This window comes from Budorcas taxicolor, chromosome 1, assembly GCF_023091745.1.
Source record: "Budorcas taxicolor isolate Tak-1 chromosome 1, Takin1.1, whole genome shotgun sequence".
In the NCBI taxonomy this organism is placed as follows: Eukaryota; Metazoa; Chordata; class Mammalia; order Artiodactyla; family Bovidae; genus Budorcas; species Budorcas taxicolor.
This window is the reverse complement of record NC_068910.1, coordinates 216044207-216061671: the sequence shown is the minus strand read 5'-3', so window position 1 is coordinate 216061671 and position 17465 is coordinate 216044207. Positions and strand designations below refer to the sequence as shown.

At 45.2% G+C, this 17465-nt stretch overlaps 1 protein-coding gene across 1 annotated transcript in view; it reads left to right on the top strand.

Moving 5' to 3' along the window:
* The window catches only part of COL6A5 (collagen type VI alpha 5 chain), a 119202-nt gene that overhangs the window by 26316 nt on the left and 75421 nt on the right, over positions 1-17465 (top strand). The window contains exons 9-21 of the mRNA XM_052640693.1: positions 73-154; positions 1879-2021; positions 2872-2964; positions 5695-5748; positions 7872-7943; positions 8262-8288; positions 8380-8424; positions 8514-8567; positions 11278-11340; positions 11975-12040; positions 12469-12522; positions 16442-16477; positions 16940-17002. Of these exons, the coding sequence (XP_052496653.1) occupies positions 73-154; positions 1879-2021; positions 2872-2964; positions 5695-5748; positions 7872-7943; positions 8262-8288; positions 8380-8424; positions 8514-8567; positions 11278-11340; positions 11975-12040; positions 12469-12522; positions 16442-16477; positions 16940-17002 (852 nt within the window). The remainder of the gene's footprint in view (positions 1-72; positions 155-1878; positions 2022-2871; positions 2965-5694; positions 5749-7871; positions 7944-8261; positions 8289-8379; positions 8425-8513; positions 8568-11277; positions 11341-11974; positions 12041-12468; positions 12523-16441; positions 16478-16939; positions 17003-17465) is intronic.

Below are 17465 nucleotides of genomic sequence, written 5' to 3'. Positions count from 1 at the left end.
CACTGGTTTCTCCCTCCCAGTTATACGCTTTGTTCTCAAGTCATCCCATTCTACGCTTTCCTCTTTCTCCAGGTGTTGCTCATCTTTTCAGATGGTCTTGGGGGTGAAAGCAAAATGATGCTTGAAGATCAATCGGACAGGCTCAGGGAAGCAGGTAAACTTGAAATTGAAAATGCAAATGAGGAAGCAGGGGATGTGCTGAACAAGTCTCTACCTACGCGGGTGCTCTGGAACTTGGGGTTTGCCCGGCCCCTTGAAGCAAAGGCCACTGGTGCCCTGCCCAACCCCTCTTGACCACACACGCATCCCCCAGATACTGCAAATGCCACAGTCAAGTGCTTATTCCTGTGACCTTCTATAGCCCGGTGCCTATGACTGACCCGACCAGTGACCTGATTCTTGGAGGGGAGGTTGGGGTTATAACATATTCCACCTGATGGATGGAGGCAAGGGTCATTAATACAGAGGGCTATAGAAGCCCTGCACCCTTGCCTGAAGTGTACAGCCTGTGCTCCAGAGCCCCTCGGGAATCAGACCAAGGCGAGGACTTCATGGAGACACATCCTCGTCCACAACCTCCACTTCTCTTCGCTGCTTCTCTCTCTACCTCAGTAAGCCAGGCACACACAGGTTCCTCTCCCAGATGCAGCTTCTAGGGAGCCGAAGACACTTGCTGTCTCTGCCTGTGATGCTCCATTTCTGCTCCCAGCTTATCTGAAACTATGACATGGACAGGCGAGGAGCAGCGAGGAGTGCTTTTCAAAATCTGTGATGCAGTCTTTCCCATGGGAAGTCAGACACAACAGGAAGTGTCTTTGGCTCCCCAGAAGCTGCATCTGGGAACGGAACCTGTGTGTGCATGGCTTGCCGAGGTAGAGAGAGAAGCAGCGAAGAGAAGTGGAGGTTATGGATGAGGATGTGTCTCCAAGAAGTCCTCACCTTGGTCTGACTCCCGAGGGGCTCTGGAGCGCAGGCTGTACCCTTCAGGCAAGGGTGCTGGGCTTCTGTATCCTCCTGTGTTAATTACCCTTGCCTCCATCCATGGAATTCTCCAGGCCACAATACTGGAGGGGGTAGCCTTTCCCTTCCCCAGGGCATCTTCCCAACCCAGGGATCACACCCATGTCTCCCATATTACAGGCAGATTCTTTCCCAGCTGAGCCAGGAAGGAAGCCCAAGTGAGTAGGTCAGAGAGAGAAAGACAGATATTTATGAAACAGATATAGACTCACAGACATAGAAGACAAATGTATGGTTATCAAAGGGGATAGTGGTGGGGGAGAGAAATCAGGAGTTTGAGATTAACATGTGCGCAACTATGTATAAGACAGATGAACAGCAGGGACCTACTGTGGAGCACAGATACTGAAATATATTCAGCATCTTAGAACAACCTATGTGTGCATGTATGTCAAACTGAATAACTTGGCTGTGCCCCTCAAACTAACACAACACAGTACATTTTTTACCCAATACGTCAATTTTTAAAGTGGTGAGAAAAACTACGTTACTAACTACCATCTTAAAAAACATTCAGAATTCTAAAGAGAAGTAATACCCTTTCTTAAAAACTGCTTTCAAATGCCCAAGAACTCCATCAGGACTGGTGGTGAGGCATTAAACACAGCTTTCTGCTGGTGTTTTTGTGCAAGGTTTCTCAGATGTCATGCTGAAGTCAGGAACCAGTGCCTCACACGTGTACAAAAGACGCAGGCAATGCCGCTGTTGGGTTCTTCAGGGTCAAGAGCACTTCTTTCTCTTATTTCCCCCCTCTTTCTGATTCTTTGAATCATGTTCACTGAAAGGAAATAAGATGGGCTTTCCTTCTCTTGGGGGTGTGATTCCTTGGGTTTTATCACCACTTTTTTTGCTGCCTAGGACTTGATGCTTTGCTGGTAGTGTCCTTAAATGCAACCGCTCATGACGAGTTTTCCAGCTTTGAATTTGGAAAAGGATTTGACTACAGGACTCACCTGACCATTGGAATGAAGGAACTGGGCAGTATGCTATCACAGTATCTGGTGAGTTGCTGAACAAAAACCCCACGTTATTCAAAATGCCCTGGGAGGTCTTCCCTGTGGTCCAGTGGTTAAGAATCTGCCTGCCAGTGCAGGAGACATGGGTTCCAGGAATATTCCACATGCCTCAGGGCAACTAAGCCCATGCACCCCAACTGCTGAAGCCTGAGTGCCCAGAGCCGGTGCTCCACAACAAGACAAGCCGCCACGATGAGAAGCCATACACTGCAGCGTAGTCCCTGCTTGCTGCAGCTAGGAACGCCCGCGACAGTGAAGACCTAGCACAGCCAAAAATAAATAGACAAATCTTTTTAAAAAATGCCCTGGGAACAAGACTGGAATCTTGATGAGTATTCTTAAAGATCCCCTCGTTTGCCCTAAATTCAGTACATGGTCTTTAGCATATGAAAAAGTGTGACAGCCCAGAGCATTGGTTTTTGTTTCCCCGTGACCTTTCATCCTTTGTCATCTCACCAAATGAAAGCTGGGGGAACTAAATACCCAACCAACCCCTAATCAAATAAAAAAAAAACCCAGCAGTTTCTGCTGCAGAAATCCCAAGAAACAAGAGCCTGTCGACTAGGAACCAACCAGTGGTCATCTGTGTGGTGAGTGCCCCTTCTATAAATAGAGGCCATTTCCTTGGAGAAGGTATGTTACCAGTACAATTGCTAACCTGATGCTTTCTCTTCAAGGTTAAAAAAAAAAAACCCAAACCCCTCTTACTCTCTTCAGTCCCTCACCCAACGAGAGAGGACGGGCTGTAGGTGGTGAATTATGATTTACGTCAGTTCAGTTCTCATGCAATGAACTTCCACACTGCAGCTTCTCACTCAGTGTTCCTTTTTCCCAGGGGAACATTGCAGAGAGGACGTGTTGCTGCAAGTTTTGCAAATGCGCAGGGATTCCAGGACCTCAGGGGATCCGAGGGCCCCAAGCCTCCCAGGTACCATTCAGTTGTGACACTGTTGTGCCTAATGGGCTTTGATTTGGTATAGATGGAACTGAGACTGAGTAACTGGGTTTGCAGCCTCCACTTGATGCTGAGGCAATTACTCTGGGCCATTTGTGTGACTTCTCTGGGGTAGGAGCCAGATCAGAAAGGCTCGCATTTAAAAGAAAATTATTTTATTGAAGTATAGTTGATTTGCAATGTTGTGTTAATTTCTACTATATAGCTAAGTGATTCAGTTATACACACACACATATATAGAGAGAGAGATAGATAGATATACATTCAGTTATACATATCTATATACACACACACATTCTTTTTCCATAAGCCTGTAATAAACCATTTATTATAGGATAGTCAATATAGCTCCCTGTGCTCTACAGTAGAAACTTGTTTGTCTATTTTATATATAGCAGTGTGTATCTGCTAATCCAAACTCCTAGCTGATTCCTCCCCTCCATCCCCTTTGGTAGCCATAGGTTTGTTTCCTATGTCTGCGAGTCTATTTCTGTTCTGTAAATGCATCCACTTGTATAATTTCTTAAATTGCACGTGTACATGATATCATAGGACACTTGTCTTTCTTCTTCTGGCTTACTTCACTTCCTATGATGATCTCTAGGTCCGCCCATGTTGGTGTAGTTGGCATTATTTCATTCTTTTTATGGTTGAGTAATATTCCACTGTATAAATATACCACATCTTCTTTACCCACTCCTCTGTCGATGGACATTTGCGTTGCTTCCATATCTTGGCTATTGTAAACAGTGCTGCTATTAACACTGGAGTGTGTGCCTTTTCCAATTAGAGTTTTGTTTTCTTTTTTTTTTTTAGATATTTGCCCAAGAGTGGGGTCACAGAATTGTATAACAACTCTATTTTTAGTTCTTTGAGGAACCTCCATGCTGTTTTGTTTTCTATAGTGGCTGTACAAATTTTCATTCCTACCAACAGTGTGGGAGGGTTCAGAAGACTCACTTTTGATTCTGCTATTAAGAATGACTCCTTTTTTTTTTTTTTCTTATGTAAACTTTGGGGTATTGCTCCTTAGCTTTGCAATTTAGACTTTAGACAGTTTGAAAGGTGGTAAGAGGTGTTAGAAATGGTGGGGAAAGTTTTGCTTCATCAACAATGGGTCATGATTGAACTACAAAAAGAGTGTAGCCTTGCAGAGCCTTGCCCTTAAAAAACGAATCACACAGCAATAGCATAAATAAATATATGATATATAAATACATCATATATATATCATGGTATTTTTATGCAGTGAAATGCTCTAAGGGAATGAAAATGAGTGAACTATAACTACACATGACAACAGGTATAAATTTTATAAACACAATAATGGCCCCAAAAAAGGCAAAACACAGAAAAGTGCATATGGTATGACGGATTTATAAAAAGTTTGCAAGCAGGCAAAACCAACCTATAGGTATTCTATCTAGGGATGAATAATTGAGTAGTGAAGTATTTTTCAAAGACTTGGAAATATCATCATAAAAGCAAGCATCTGTTCCCAGGGAGTGGGTAGGGACTGCTTTGTGATTGGGGTAGCTGCTAAGTGTGGGTATCAGCCATGTCCTATTTCTTGGCCTGGGCAGTGGTTACACTGATATTCACTTCATAACAATCAAGTCGTACCTTTATAGTCTATTTACTTTTATGCACTTTTTCAAATGCATTTTAGATCTCACAATGAAAAAGAGTCTGGTTTATTTGAAGGGCTTAAAAATGATTCTTGTTCAGCGGTCACACTGTCCATACTTGTGAAAGGATAATTGATCTCAGCCTTTTTACTGACTTCTTTTAAATTTTTTAATTAATAAATTTATTAATATATTTTTGTGGAAACACGGTTGATTTGCAATGTTGTGTTCATTTCAGGTATACAGTATAGTGATTCTTACACGTGTGTGTGTGTTCTTTTTCAAACTCTTTTCCCTTATAGGTTGTTACAAAATATTGGGTGGAGTTCCCAGTGTTATCCAGTAGGACCTTATTGTTTACCTGTTTTATTCATAGAAGTGTATATACATTAATCCCAAACTCCTGATTTACCCCTCCCCTGGACTTTTGACTGAGTTGCGATGTTTTGTTCAGCACAGTTTCCTCTCTTATTATGTTGCTGGAGGCTAGAATTCTATTCCAAGAGTGCAGCCTCCCAGTGTACTGAGCAGACAGTGGGGATCTGTGTTAGCAGGTGAGGAAGCAGACCTCAAGGGAAATCCTTGCCAAAAATAAACCAGGAGACAATGAAACAGAGAGGGAGAGAAGACAGCAGATTACAGCAGATGGAGCTGATAGGGAGAAGGCTCCTTCTTGTCCTCAAAAACAAAAACAAACAACAACAAAAAAAAACCAAAAAAACAGAGGAAGGAAGTAAAGTGATGTCTTTGGAAATGTTCAGTTTGCCTGCTGAAGGGGTCATGCTAGACACTGCTAACCTCCATGCAACCCCCAGGCACAGACCTGGCCCTGAAGGACGTGGGGGCTCCAAATCCAGCCTTCTGGAGGAATCAGGAGGGCCGCCTCTGCAGGGAGCTTCAGAGCCAAGAGCCAGGACCAAAGCCAGGCCCAGCGCTTGTCCAGCTCTCCCCAAACTCACAGCCGTGCTTGCAAAACCACAGCTAGGCTGGAGGGAGGGACCTGCCTGAAATGCCTAATGCAACAGGTCTGAGTTGATGAAGGATGACGAAGATGGGTTTTTCTCTTTCCCCACAGGGCTTTCCAGGTATGAAAGGCAGCAGAGGACACAGGGGAGAGGAGGGAGAGCCTGTAAGTTTTTCTGATTCACTGCCCACCACACTCTTTCCTTTTCCATTAAAAAAACACTTTATTTTCCAGAAGGAATAGTGGGGTTTTGTTTATATGCTTTTTGTAGTTTGAGGGGTGGGATGGGCTGCTTTTTTTCCCCTTCCCTTTGTCTGCGTCACGAGCTACTTGCTGAATCTACTTTTGGGGGAAAGAAGGGAGCAGACTCACCCATGTTTTGCCTGGCACATTTTTGGGGGGTGGCAAGGAACTGGGCACCCTCCCTCTGCCCCCGCATATGGTGAAGGCTGAGAGGACATCTCTCTGGACTGGTAGCCCAGTGCCTCCAGTGTGGAAAGAGAAGTGGGCAAAGCACCATATGGTGTCGTGGTCCTACGCTGCACAAGGCTTTTGAACTTCAACTGTTGACTCCCAAACCATAACTCTCTCTTGGTTCATCGATCAAATTATAAAAATGGATTTGGAGGAATGGAAACAACTTGGGTGGCTCCACTGGGATGGGGAAAGTTCCGGAGGTATCCAACCTGCATCCTCACCGGCTTAGAACCCTTGTCTGCATAGCAAGTTGTGATTAAAAGTATAGTCTCCAGCGTCGGATGGCTCAAGGCTGACCTAGACCTTAATAGGATATGTTAAGTTCTTGACCCTTGGTTTCCTCGTCTGTCAACTTATAAATTCCTCTAAGACTGTAGTTTACCCACCCTGTACCTGTGAGTGGTTATGGAGTGGACTGGGCCAGTCAGGATTTGAGTGAGGGGAAGAGTGTTACCCACTGCCGGACTGTGAGCCCGCAGCTGGCTGAGTCCAAACAGCGGGGACATTTTGGTTCCTCTTATCACCTGCAATGTGGGAGACCTGCATTCTATCCCTGGGTTGGGGAGAGCCTCTGGAGAAGGGAAAGGTTACTCACTCCAGTGTTCTGGCCTGGAGAATCCCGTGGACAGAGGAGCCTGGCAGGCCAGTCCATGGTGTTGCAAAGACTCGGACACAACTGAGCCACTTTCGTTCGCTTTAACTTTCAGCAATCTGCAGCCATGAGTGAGGTTTCCTGCTTTTCCTGCAAACAATCCTCAGTAAAAATAAAGAAAGCAAAGCAGTGAAAGGAAAATTGCCTCTCCCGTCACCTACCAGGAAGGAGAGAACTAAGTTCATTGCTAGTATTTATCCACACAGCAAACCACGAGCACCTTCTGTGCACCTAGGTCTGAGCCAAGCCCCCAGGACACAATGGGGAAAGAGACAGCTGGGGATTCCAGCTCTCAGGAAACACAGTATTGCTCTTCTCTTGAGACTCCTTTTATTCTAGCCCTTGTGTGTGCATGCGTGCTAAGTTGCTTCAGTCATGCCTGACTCTTTGCAACCCCATGGACTGTAGCCCCCCAGGCTCCTCTGTCCATGGGATTCTCCAGGCAAGGATACTAGGGTGGGTGGCCATGCCCTCCTCCAGGGGATCCTCCCTACCCAGGGATCGAACCCAGATCTCCTGCATTGCAGGCGGATTCTTTACCATCTGAGCCAGCAGGGAAGCCCATTCCAGCCCTGACCTGTATTTTAAATATTTCCGGGGAGAAGCTGGACTAATGAGAGATGCGCAGGCCACTGACCTTGGGTGCTCTTCCCTGTGTGGATGTTCTAATGTGGGGGATCTTTAACTGGGGAGTTCTTCCTGTGAGCACTGGCTTGAGGCAGTGTCACTTTTGATCGGCTGCTTCTGCTCAGCTTCTGTCCCCTGGAACCAATGGCTTCTCTGCCATGAGTCATGGTGATTTTTCCAGGTTCGTTAGGGCCTGGGCAAGATATCAGGGCCAATATGTGTCAGGGGAGCATTTGAAATGTGGCTGCAAAGTGATGTGACTTCAGACCTTTGGCTGTGCTTTCTGTTGAGGGTAGGGGAGCAACTGAGCTCACATCATACGTTAGTGTGATCTTGGATCTGTACAGGAGCACTGAAGGGAAAATGTTTGAATCCAGGGGAAACACAGAGTTAATGAACCAGTGTGCAGAGGAGTTTGCTTTAACTGGAGCTCAGAGTGCCCTGTTCTGGCTTCACTCTGGAAAAAGTAAATAGCTGGCAGCTTTCTGGCAAAATAATCACTATGGATATTTGTTTGGGTACCTTTCCCCAGGGAACTCGAGGAGAAATTGGACCTCAAGGAAGCAGAGCGGGTGCAGGATGCCCAGGGCAGCAGGGTCAAAAGGTAAATGTTTCCTTTTAAACTCCCTATGGCATCTTCTGTCTCTCCTCCATTCCCTCCCTCTTCCATCCCTCCTCCCACTTTCCCTGTCTCTAATTATATGTTAGTTTCTTCCTCTGCAGATTAAGTCTCTTTAGTCATTTCAAGAAATTATGAGCATTAATTAAATTCCATCCATAACCTCTTTGTGGCTGTATAGCCAAAAGTAACTAAAGGAATACACAGTCACTTTTAATGGAAGCAGCCACTTCCCACCCCAACAGGCTGTGAATCCATGTTCGGTCTTTGACATGTCAATAAGAGATATTTAATCTTTTACAGGGAGCCAGAGGATTTTCTGGATATAAGGTATGTGTGGTTACTTCTCAGTCAAATTTGACTTCCTGATGGGATTAGTTTACCCATTAGGTGGCAACGATCTGCCTTGTCTGTCTTTCAGGGAGAACACGGAGAGGATGGGGTCGATGGACTGGATGGGGAAGAGGTAAGCCGTTTTTCTTCAAGTGCCACAAAATCATCATGAGAGCGAGGTGTCTCTTTAATGGGAATTTTGTTTGCTTTGTCTTCTTTCAGGGCTTTCATGGACTTCCCGGGAGAAAGGGAGAAAAAGGTGATGCAGGTTCCCAGGTAACACTTTTTCGTACACCAAAGAAGGAGAATTTGGCATTAGAGATAGTCTTAACTGTAGTGTGTCAGAGGTTATGAGGAAGAAAGTGGACAGCTGACTGATATACAGTGGAGCCTATTACCACTGAATAGATGGTGCATCCCCATTTGGGGCAAGTGGGTAACTATGCAATTTTCAAGAATTTCCGAGCTAGAAAGATCCAAGGCTTGCAAGAATCTGTGAGCATGCTTTTTGGAAGTCTGCAAGTGAATCCATTTGCCCATCAGCAACTTGTTTTCTTTATTGCATCCAAAAAAAAAAAAAAAAGGCTAGAGAAAGGGACAGAATTATTTTGGTGGACTTGACATAGCAAATCACAATTATATATATATATATATATATATGTTTATTTATATTCAGCTCACTTCAACACTCATTAATGTGTGTCTCCTTGGTTCTAAGCAGCTCTCCTTTTATGTTCTGATTCACTTATTTATTAAATACTTTTGAATACCTGGCGTGTGTCAGGCACTGAGTTATGTACAAAAGACTCAGATGAACCAGACTGTCCCTGGCCTCAGGGATCCTCTGGTGTGGTTGGGAAGACAGAGATATCAGTAGCTAATGGAACGCAGGACGTAGTTGGGATCATGGTGCAGGCAGCTGTGTGGGCCCGGAGAACAGTGGGGAGGGAATACAGGATATCTTTCTGGAGGAAATGATCCCTGAACTGAAGATGAATAGGAATTAGCAAGACGTGGAGAGAGGGCATTCCAGACAGAGGGAGCGGTTTTTTTAAAATTTCAGTTGGAGGCTAATTACTTTACCAGGGCTTCCCTGGTGGCTCAGTGGTTAAAGCGTCTGCCTGGAATGAGGGAGACCCGGGTTCGATCCCTGGGTCGGGAAGATCCCCTGGAGAAGGAAATGGCAACCCACTCCAGTATTCTTGCCTTGGAGAATCCCATGGACAGAGGAGCCTGGTAGGGTAGAGTCCGCGGGGTCGCAAAGAATCAGACACAGCTGAGCGACCCCACTTCCACTTCAATTACTTACAATATTGTGGTGGTTTTTGCTGTACATTGACATGACTCAGCCATGGTGTGCATGCGTCCCCCACCCTGAACCCTCCTCCCTCCCCATCCCAGCCCTCTGGATTGTCCCAGTGCACTGGCTGTGAGGGCCCTGCTTCACGTGTTGAACTTGCACTGGTGATCTGTTTCACATGTGGTAATATGCACATTTCAATGCTATTCTCTCAAATCATTCCACCCTCACCTTTTCCCACACAGTCCAAAAGTCTGTTCTTTATATCTGTGTCTCTCTTGCTGTCTTGTATATAAGGTCATTGTTACTGTATTAGTGCTTTTCTTTCTGACTTACTTCACTCTGTATTCAGTTCAGTTCCGTCGCTCAGTTGTGTCTGACTCTTTGCGACCCCATGAATCACAGCACGCCAGGCCTCCCTGTTCATCACTCAAACTCACGTCCATCAAGTTGGTGATGCCATCCAGCCATCTCATCCTCTGTTGTCCCCTTCTCCTCCAGCCCCCAATCCCTAGAAAACCCATAGCGTTGACTAGACGGACCTTAGTTGGCAAAGTAATGTCTCTGCTTTTGAATATGCTATCTAGGTTGGTCATAACTTTCCTTCCAAGGAGTAAGCGTCTTTTAATTTCATGGCTGCAATCACCATCTGCAGTGATTTTGGAGCCTAAAAAAATAAAGTCATTCTGTATAGTAGGCTCCAATTTCATCCACCTCATTAGAAGTGATTTAAATGTGTTCTTTTTAATGGCTGAGTAAAATTCTATTGTGTATATGTACTACAGCTTTCTTATCCATCCATTTAAGCAAAGACACGGAGGCTTGGGGGGCCCTGAAAGTTGTTCTGCCTGGTATGAGTGTTAGGGTTCAGGTGGAGGGAGTTGGGGTTCAAAAGGAGTTGGGAAGAGCTGGGAAAGGCACTGGTGAGCCAAGGAGAAGCAGTCTTGGGATGGATTGCGGCCATAGGGAATGCAGAGCCTTAAAAAGGTTTTAAGCAAGGAGGTCACAATCCAATTTGCATTTTAGAACTATTCCATGACAGTAGCATGGAGGATGTGTTGGGGATGACATAGATGCAAGGCAAAGATGAGAGGTGGATCTGTATTAATCAGGGTGAGAAGTGCTGAAGCCTTCAAATGAAGCAACAGACAGAAGACACATTAAGGATGTAATAGGGTCCGGGCTGGAGTGAGGTCCTGGCGTGCAAAATTTAAGGAAGCACTTATTCTCAGAGTGATAAGACTGGGTGCCTGCCCAAATGTTGTTCCCTTGGTTTCTTGTTTTGTCTCACCCTGGCTCTGGCTCCAGGATGTCAGATTTATTCAAATTAACTAAAATGAAAAATTCGGCTCTCCTGTCGTGTGCTTGACGGCCATCTATGGCCAGGGGCTAGTGTACTGGACAGTGTGGATGGAGAACCTTTCCGTCTCTGCAGAAGGTTCTAGAGGGCGGTGCTAGACCTTGAGAATTTTTACCTTTTTTTGGTCTCATTATAAATAGTCCTGACCGTAGGTTTCAAACTGGGCTTGGTTCTGCCTGAGAGGCTGAAAGGAATCTAGCTGGGATAGAGGAATGCGAATCATTTCGTCTGATGGATTTTCTCCCCTCCAAACGCCACAACGCTTGATATTTTAACACCCTCCTGCAAGCTAACTTGGAGCTCATTTTATTTTATTTTTTTTTCAGGGCAGCCCAGGTTCCCGAGGTCCCCCTGGGGGATATGGAGAGAAGGGTTTCCCAGGGGATCCTGTAAGTTTCTGGGGCCCAGATGGTCCTGAATTGTGTAGTTACTCCTCATTTCCTGTCTTTTTTTTCTCTTGTGTTTCCACTAACCTGTAGGCAAACACATGACTTGGGAGGGGTAGTAGTAGATACTGACTGGGGCTTATTTGTTTGAGGTAAGCCTGCATATGATCCGGGCTGATTATATATAAAAACTCAGAGATGGGAACAAAACTTCCATCTTATTCATTTTGAGACTTTCAAGTTCCTTTGGGAACGAAATTTCCATAATTTTGGTTACTGAGTTTTCAGTCCTGTAGATTCCCTAACGCAGACTCGATGACAGGGGAATCTTGCTACATCTTTGAATGAGTGGCATAAGCTTGTTTGGATGGGTGCATTAGTGAAGCTACCAGCACAGGAAGGGAAAATCACTGTAACTTCAGCAAGCACTCATAATTCTTCATTTTTCACTAAGCCTCCTTCAGATTTACTTTCATCTTTAAAAAAAAAAATTGTGTTTCAAATATGGAGAATTTTTCTCCCACCTCTCATTATTTAGCCCAGATTAGTTTAGTTCTTGAACATTGTACTATTTTGAGAAATAAAAGAAAAGGCTGATTTTTCTTGATTCTAAAGTGCTTTTTAAATCTTCCTCTAGGGTAATCCAGGACAAAGCAACAACATCAAAGGACAAAAGGGCTCCAAAGGAGAGCAAGGAAGACAAGTAATTGGATCTATTTAATGTATATGAGTTGAGGAATTCTGTTATGGAGCTGAGGCTTTCTTAAAGTCTAAATTAATTATTTAGTAAAATACATACTTTTTTTAAATAATTGAACAATCACTCCTAAGTTTAAGAGAGCTTTATTTTCTTAAAATAAGGCATGTCTGTAGTAGCTTATATTGCTATGGGCAAAATCATCACATTTCTGGCAGGTGACATTATTCTACGGGGAAACCAGTCATAGCCGTGCATGTTGCTATATCATTTTCCTCTTTAATACACGCATGCCCATAGGGTTAATGTGCAGAAATGTTCTGGCATGACGCATCTGTTCAGTTTGATGGTACTTGATGTTGTTATGCTGATGCCTCTGTCACTTCTTCAGAATCTTTTGCCTTATGATCTTGGGGTAACGATTTTCTTTCCAGGGTAGAACCGGGCAGAAAGGGACACAAGGCAGTCCTAGCTCCAGAGGGAGCAGGGTAAGTATTTCCATGGACATTTATCGCCGCTCCTTATCACCTGAAGATGCCACAGAGGCATTCAGAATATGTGCCCCTGCAGTCAACTGATCCAACAGTCCCATCTTGACACTGTTGTCATTTGGGGTCAAGATAGCTCAGTTGGTAAAGAATCCAACTGCAATGCAGGAGACCCCCGTTCTCTCCCTGGGTTGGGAAGATCCCCTGGAGAAGGGAAAAGCTACCCACTCCAGTTTTCTTGGGCTTCCCTTGTGGCTCAGCTGCTAAAGAAGCCACCTGCAATGTGGGAGACATGGGTTTGATCCCTGGGTTGGGAAGATCCCCTGGAGAAGGGAAAAGCTACCCACTCCAGTATTCTGGCCTGGAGAATTCCATGGACTGTATAGTCCTTGGGGTCGCAAAGAATTGGACACGACTGAGCAACTTTCACAGTTCCTTGTTTTGAGGGGCTTTCCTATGCGTTATATGATATTTTGCAGCATCCTGGTCTCTACACACTAGATGTCAGTAGCACCCACTTTCCTGAGTTGTGGCATCCAAAAATGTCTGCAGATCTTGCCAAATTTCAGTCGAGAATAGTGATGGGGGGCAGATTGCTCCTGGTTGAGAAACACTGTGATGGTGTGTTTTTCCCTTTCCACCTTCTGGAAGCTTTTAAATGTCTTCGGAGAGAGCCAATGATTTTCACATAAAAATCCTCCTCCAGTAGCTCAGCATCTTTGAGCTTTTTAAAGAGCATTAAGAAATATATATCTTCCCTGGTAGTTCAGAAGGTAAGGAATCTACCTGCAGTGCAGGAGATCCGGTCCAGTCCCTAGGTCAGAAAGACCCCCTGGAGAAGGACATGGCAACCCACTCCAATATTCTTGCCTGGGACAATCCCATGGACAGAAGAGCCTGGCTGGCTACAGTCCACAGGGTCTCAAAGAGTTGGACGTGACTGAGTGACTAACACTCAGATATACTCTTCCTCTTTGTATATCACCAGTGGGAAAGATAGATCACAGATATTAATAAATTCTTCCTGAATAAACCAAAACATTGGTGATTAGGGCTGAGCCAGTGGCAATCTTGAGATGCTGCAGGTAATTTTGTAACATCCCGTGTGATATCAAGCCTAAAACAGAAATGTTGGATTTCCCCTTCTTTTTAAAGAACAACCAAGAAACCACTTTCCCTTTGTGGACTACTGAAATTAGAGAGTATGTTTATAATGTGTTAGAAACCCGCTCATCGTGCATTCAGATGGAGCTCATAAAAAGAAATGATGTACAACATCCTAGATTTGGCCCTGGGTTTTGGTCAACAGAACACTTGGAAACAGCTGGCTTCCCTTTCTGCTATAAATTCGGAATCGTCCTGCCACTTTGAAAGCCGTGGCTTTTGCCTCTCTCTCTGGGAGAGATAATGGATGAATGTCCAAATTCCTCCTGCCTTTGTTTATCTTGACTCAGTTCTTAAGGGAAAAGGTCTCCAGTTGGATGGCTTAGGCCTCCCAATGCTACTAGTGAAATTCTTTGGGACGTTGCCCTCCTCTCCACACAGGATAATTCAAATTAATCAAAGGAAGCAGGAGATCAGCAAGATGAACTAAATGCTATAAATCTTAAAGATAAACATGTCGTATTGTTGGTTTGAAACAGCTTTATAGCAGTCACCATCAATCAGCACCTTTTAAAAAAAGAGGTGCTGGGGCCGGTTAAAGGATTACTACTTGGACAAACCAAGCATTGACTTCAAGTTGCTTCGTGGACAGGAGGCTCAGCTTGTGTCTGCCATCCTCACCCACTTCCTTGACCATCTCCTCCTCTAACCTCTTTTCTCTTGAATTAAACAAGGCAACACGGATGGATATAAAGCAGTGGCTTTTCTTCTTCTCTTCCACCTTCCCAGTGAAGGCTAGAATTCTCTCTGATGGTCAGAGGATCTTAAATGGATGACAAATGCTAAAAACATAAGCAAACCGAAGACATCTTCTCTTGGGTGACACAATTTCAATCTTTTTAAATTAAATTGTTGCCCCAGCTCTTGAGAACACAATGGATCTGTGTACTAAGAACCAGACCATTTGAAAGCATGTTCCAGGCCCATTTGGGGGCTTCCCTGGTGGCTCAGATGGTAAAGAGTCTGCCTGCAATGCAGGAGGCCTGGGTTCAATCCCTGGGTCAGGAAGATCCCCTGGAGAGGGAAATGGCAACCTACTCCAGTATTCTTGCCTGGAGAATTCCATGCACAGAGGAGCCTGGTGGGCTACAGTCCATGGGGTTACAAAGAGTTGGACATGCCTGAGTGACTAACACATTTTTCTTCCAGGCCCATTGCCTTTGGCCCATCAGACACAAGGAACGCTTATAGATACTAGTATTCAGACTTCTAGAGCACCTAATTTGTGCCAGGTCCAGTTCAAATCACTTTCAAATATTAATTTGTTTAATCCTCATAACAAATCTATCAGGTAGAAATTATGATTATAGCCATTTTACAGATGAGAAAAAGCAAGGGACCTTGGACAAACTGGCCAGGATTAGAATAGGTAGTGAATGTTGAAGCTGGGGTTTGAACCAGGGTGTCTCACTCCTCACCAGCCAGGCTCAGGTTTACTGTGCAATTGCTCTGTGCCACCCAGGCTTCAAAGGGCAAGGCTGAGCTCACAGCCGTCCAACTTCTGAGGACACGTCCCTAACCATTGTGCTGCACTGTCTGTATACAGAATGAATGTTGTTTTATCCTTGCCTTTTAATGGAGAGAGAATGACGACATCATGAAACAGGAACTTCAAACTTCACTGTTTCTTCTGCACGTTCATCTGTTAAGCATTCTGTGAATCACATCAAGGCACAAACAGCTGACAAATTACAAATGGCAGGTTCTCTCAACGGGTATTTGCACTTTGTGAGCAAAGAGTACCTGAATCAAGCGGCAGAACCTCGCTGGAGGAATTCTAATCGTTAGCCAACCCGGTGGAGGTGATATTTGGTCAGCTGGTTTATTCTAAGAAGATTCAGGAGCTAGGCAGTTGAAAGAAAACAGCTGTTCTACAGTCATTTCCACGGCTACCTTTCCAAACAAATGTAGGGGAAAAATTTTTTTAAGTATTTGTTTTGTACATGAAGTAATCATTGTTGGCGTATCCCCACACGAAGTAGATTGATGGGTGAGATGTCCTTCTGGCAACTTCAGTGAGGCAGAGCTGGGAGGTGAGGGGTAAGGACAGACCTCGTCATAGCTTTTCAGGAAAAACGTTAGGATCTGGGGCTTGGATATCTTCTCCTGGCTTAGCCACCCTCCGGAAAGCAGAGATAGCCACTAGGTGGAGAGCCTGCCCTGGCAACATGAGGCTGCTTCTGGAGATGTGCAGCTGGATTTTGGCTTCAGACCAGCTTTTCTCTGACGACCCTGACGGTGGCATTGTACCAGCACATGGACCCCATCGGCCATGTCCTCCTTGGAGGATTCCGTGGAGTCTAACCCTTGGGCCCATGAGGGGCACTGCGTGTAATGATGTTTCACTCTCCCCTAAGATATGACCAGGGGCTGGGACCGAGAGCAGAGGACATGTCACAGCTTGTGCTCAGGCAGGAAACCTCTGACTAGCAGACAGTACTTTGTGGGACTTGCCGGAGTGGGTGGGCATCGGACAGGTGCTCTGAGATGATCTGACTCTCCCAGAGAGTTGTCAGGGTTGTCAGCCTAGAGCTGAGTCTGGACTGACTTTTGGATTGGTTTGCAATCAATCCCCCAAATGTTAGTTAGTAATTAAGTGCCTGGTGTGTAAGTTTGTCTTTGGAGAGTGGCTCGGGGAAGTCGTTTCTGCAAGCTGCCCGTTACTCTGTCTGTCAGGAGCAAGAGAGGTCTGATTGCTTCTAAGGAGCCTCCATCTAGACACCCACTCACTAACCCTCTGTCTTTTCTGATCCAGGGGAGAGAAGGCCAGAGGGGAGTCCAGGGTGCCTTGGTGAGTAGCCTTTCCCTCCTGTCCTCTATGGGAGGTGGGGCCAATGAGTTAGCATTTGATAAGGGTGCTGCAGGAAGTGCAGAGCCCTGGATATGAGCCCTCCCAACTGGTGGATCCAGTGTCCATCAGTTACGCTGCCAGACATAGGACAGACCTAAGGTAAGGCAAGCCTCCTTCATGAACACCTCAGAGACAGGGGACCTGTGCAGTTCTGCAGACTCTGCTGTTCACACACCCTGGGCTTCGTCTGCAAGGCAGTGAAATTCTGTCTTAGAGTAAGCGATGACCTGGAGTTCAATCATTAGACAGCATGGAAAAGTACAATCCCAAGCCAAGAGGGGCACGATCCAAGTCAGACAAGACAGTTCCAGGTACCATGCCATGGAGCACTAGTACCATGAAGAGAAAACCTATATGGGAACCATGTGAAGAGAATCTTAACACTGAAAACTCATCCATCAGGGGGAACCGGGCACGCCTGGACCTCAAGGTGCATCAGGAGCTGAAGGACTGCAAGGCTCACAGGTGTGTAGGAATATTTATAACGCTGATAATAATGCTGTTATTCTGATGGGAAGGTGTAGTTCTATATAAAAATGAAGTTGCCCCTACCCTTCTCCATGGTACATGTCTCAGGGATTCTGCATTTCCCATTGCGGGTAGATGACTTTGCCCCATTTTTGCAGCTCACTGATGAGGAAAGCTTGCTCTTGTGTGTACCTGGCATCGTGTCTACATTCTAATCTTAATGAATTATTGAGACCTTAATACTTTGGCACTAATAAGTATCCGGATCAACCAATTGGTTTTACTTAAGTGAGGTCCTGCACACAGACCCCCATAAAGGAAAGTTAGAAATTGGCAACTGTTACTCACCTCTTCTGAAGCTAGCTCTATGGGGAGTGACATTGCTTCCAGAATATCACTGATAGTGCTCCATTTGAGGCATCTGCATTTTCTCTCGGTCGTATCATTAGTGAGATACGCA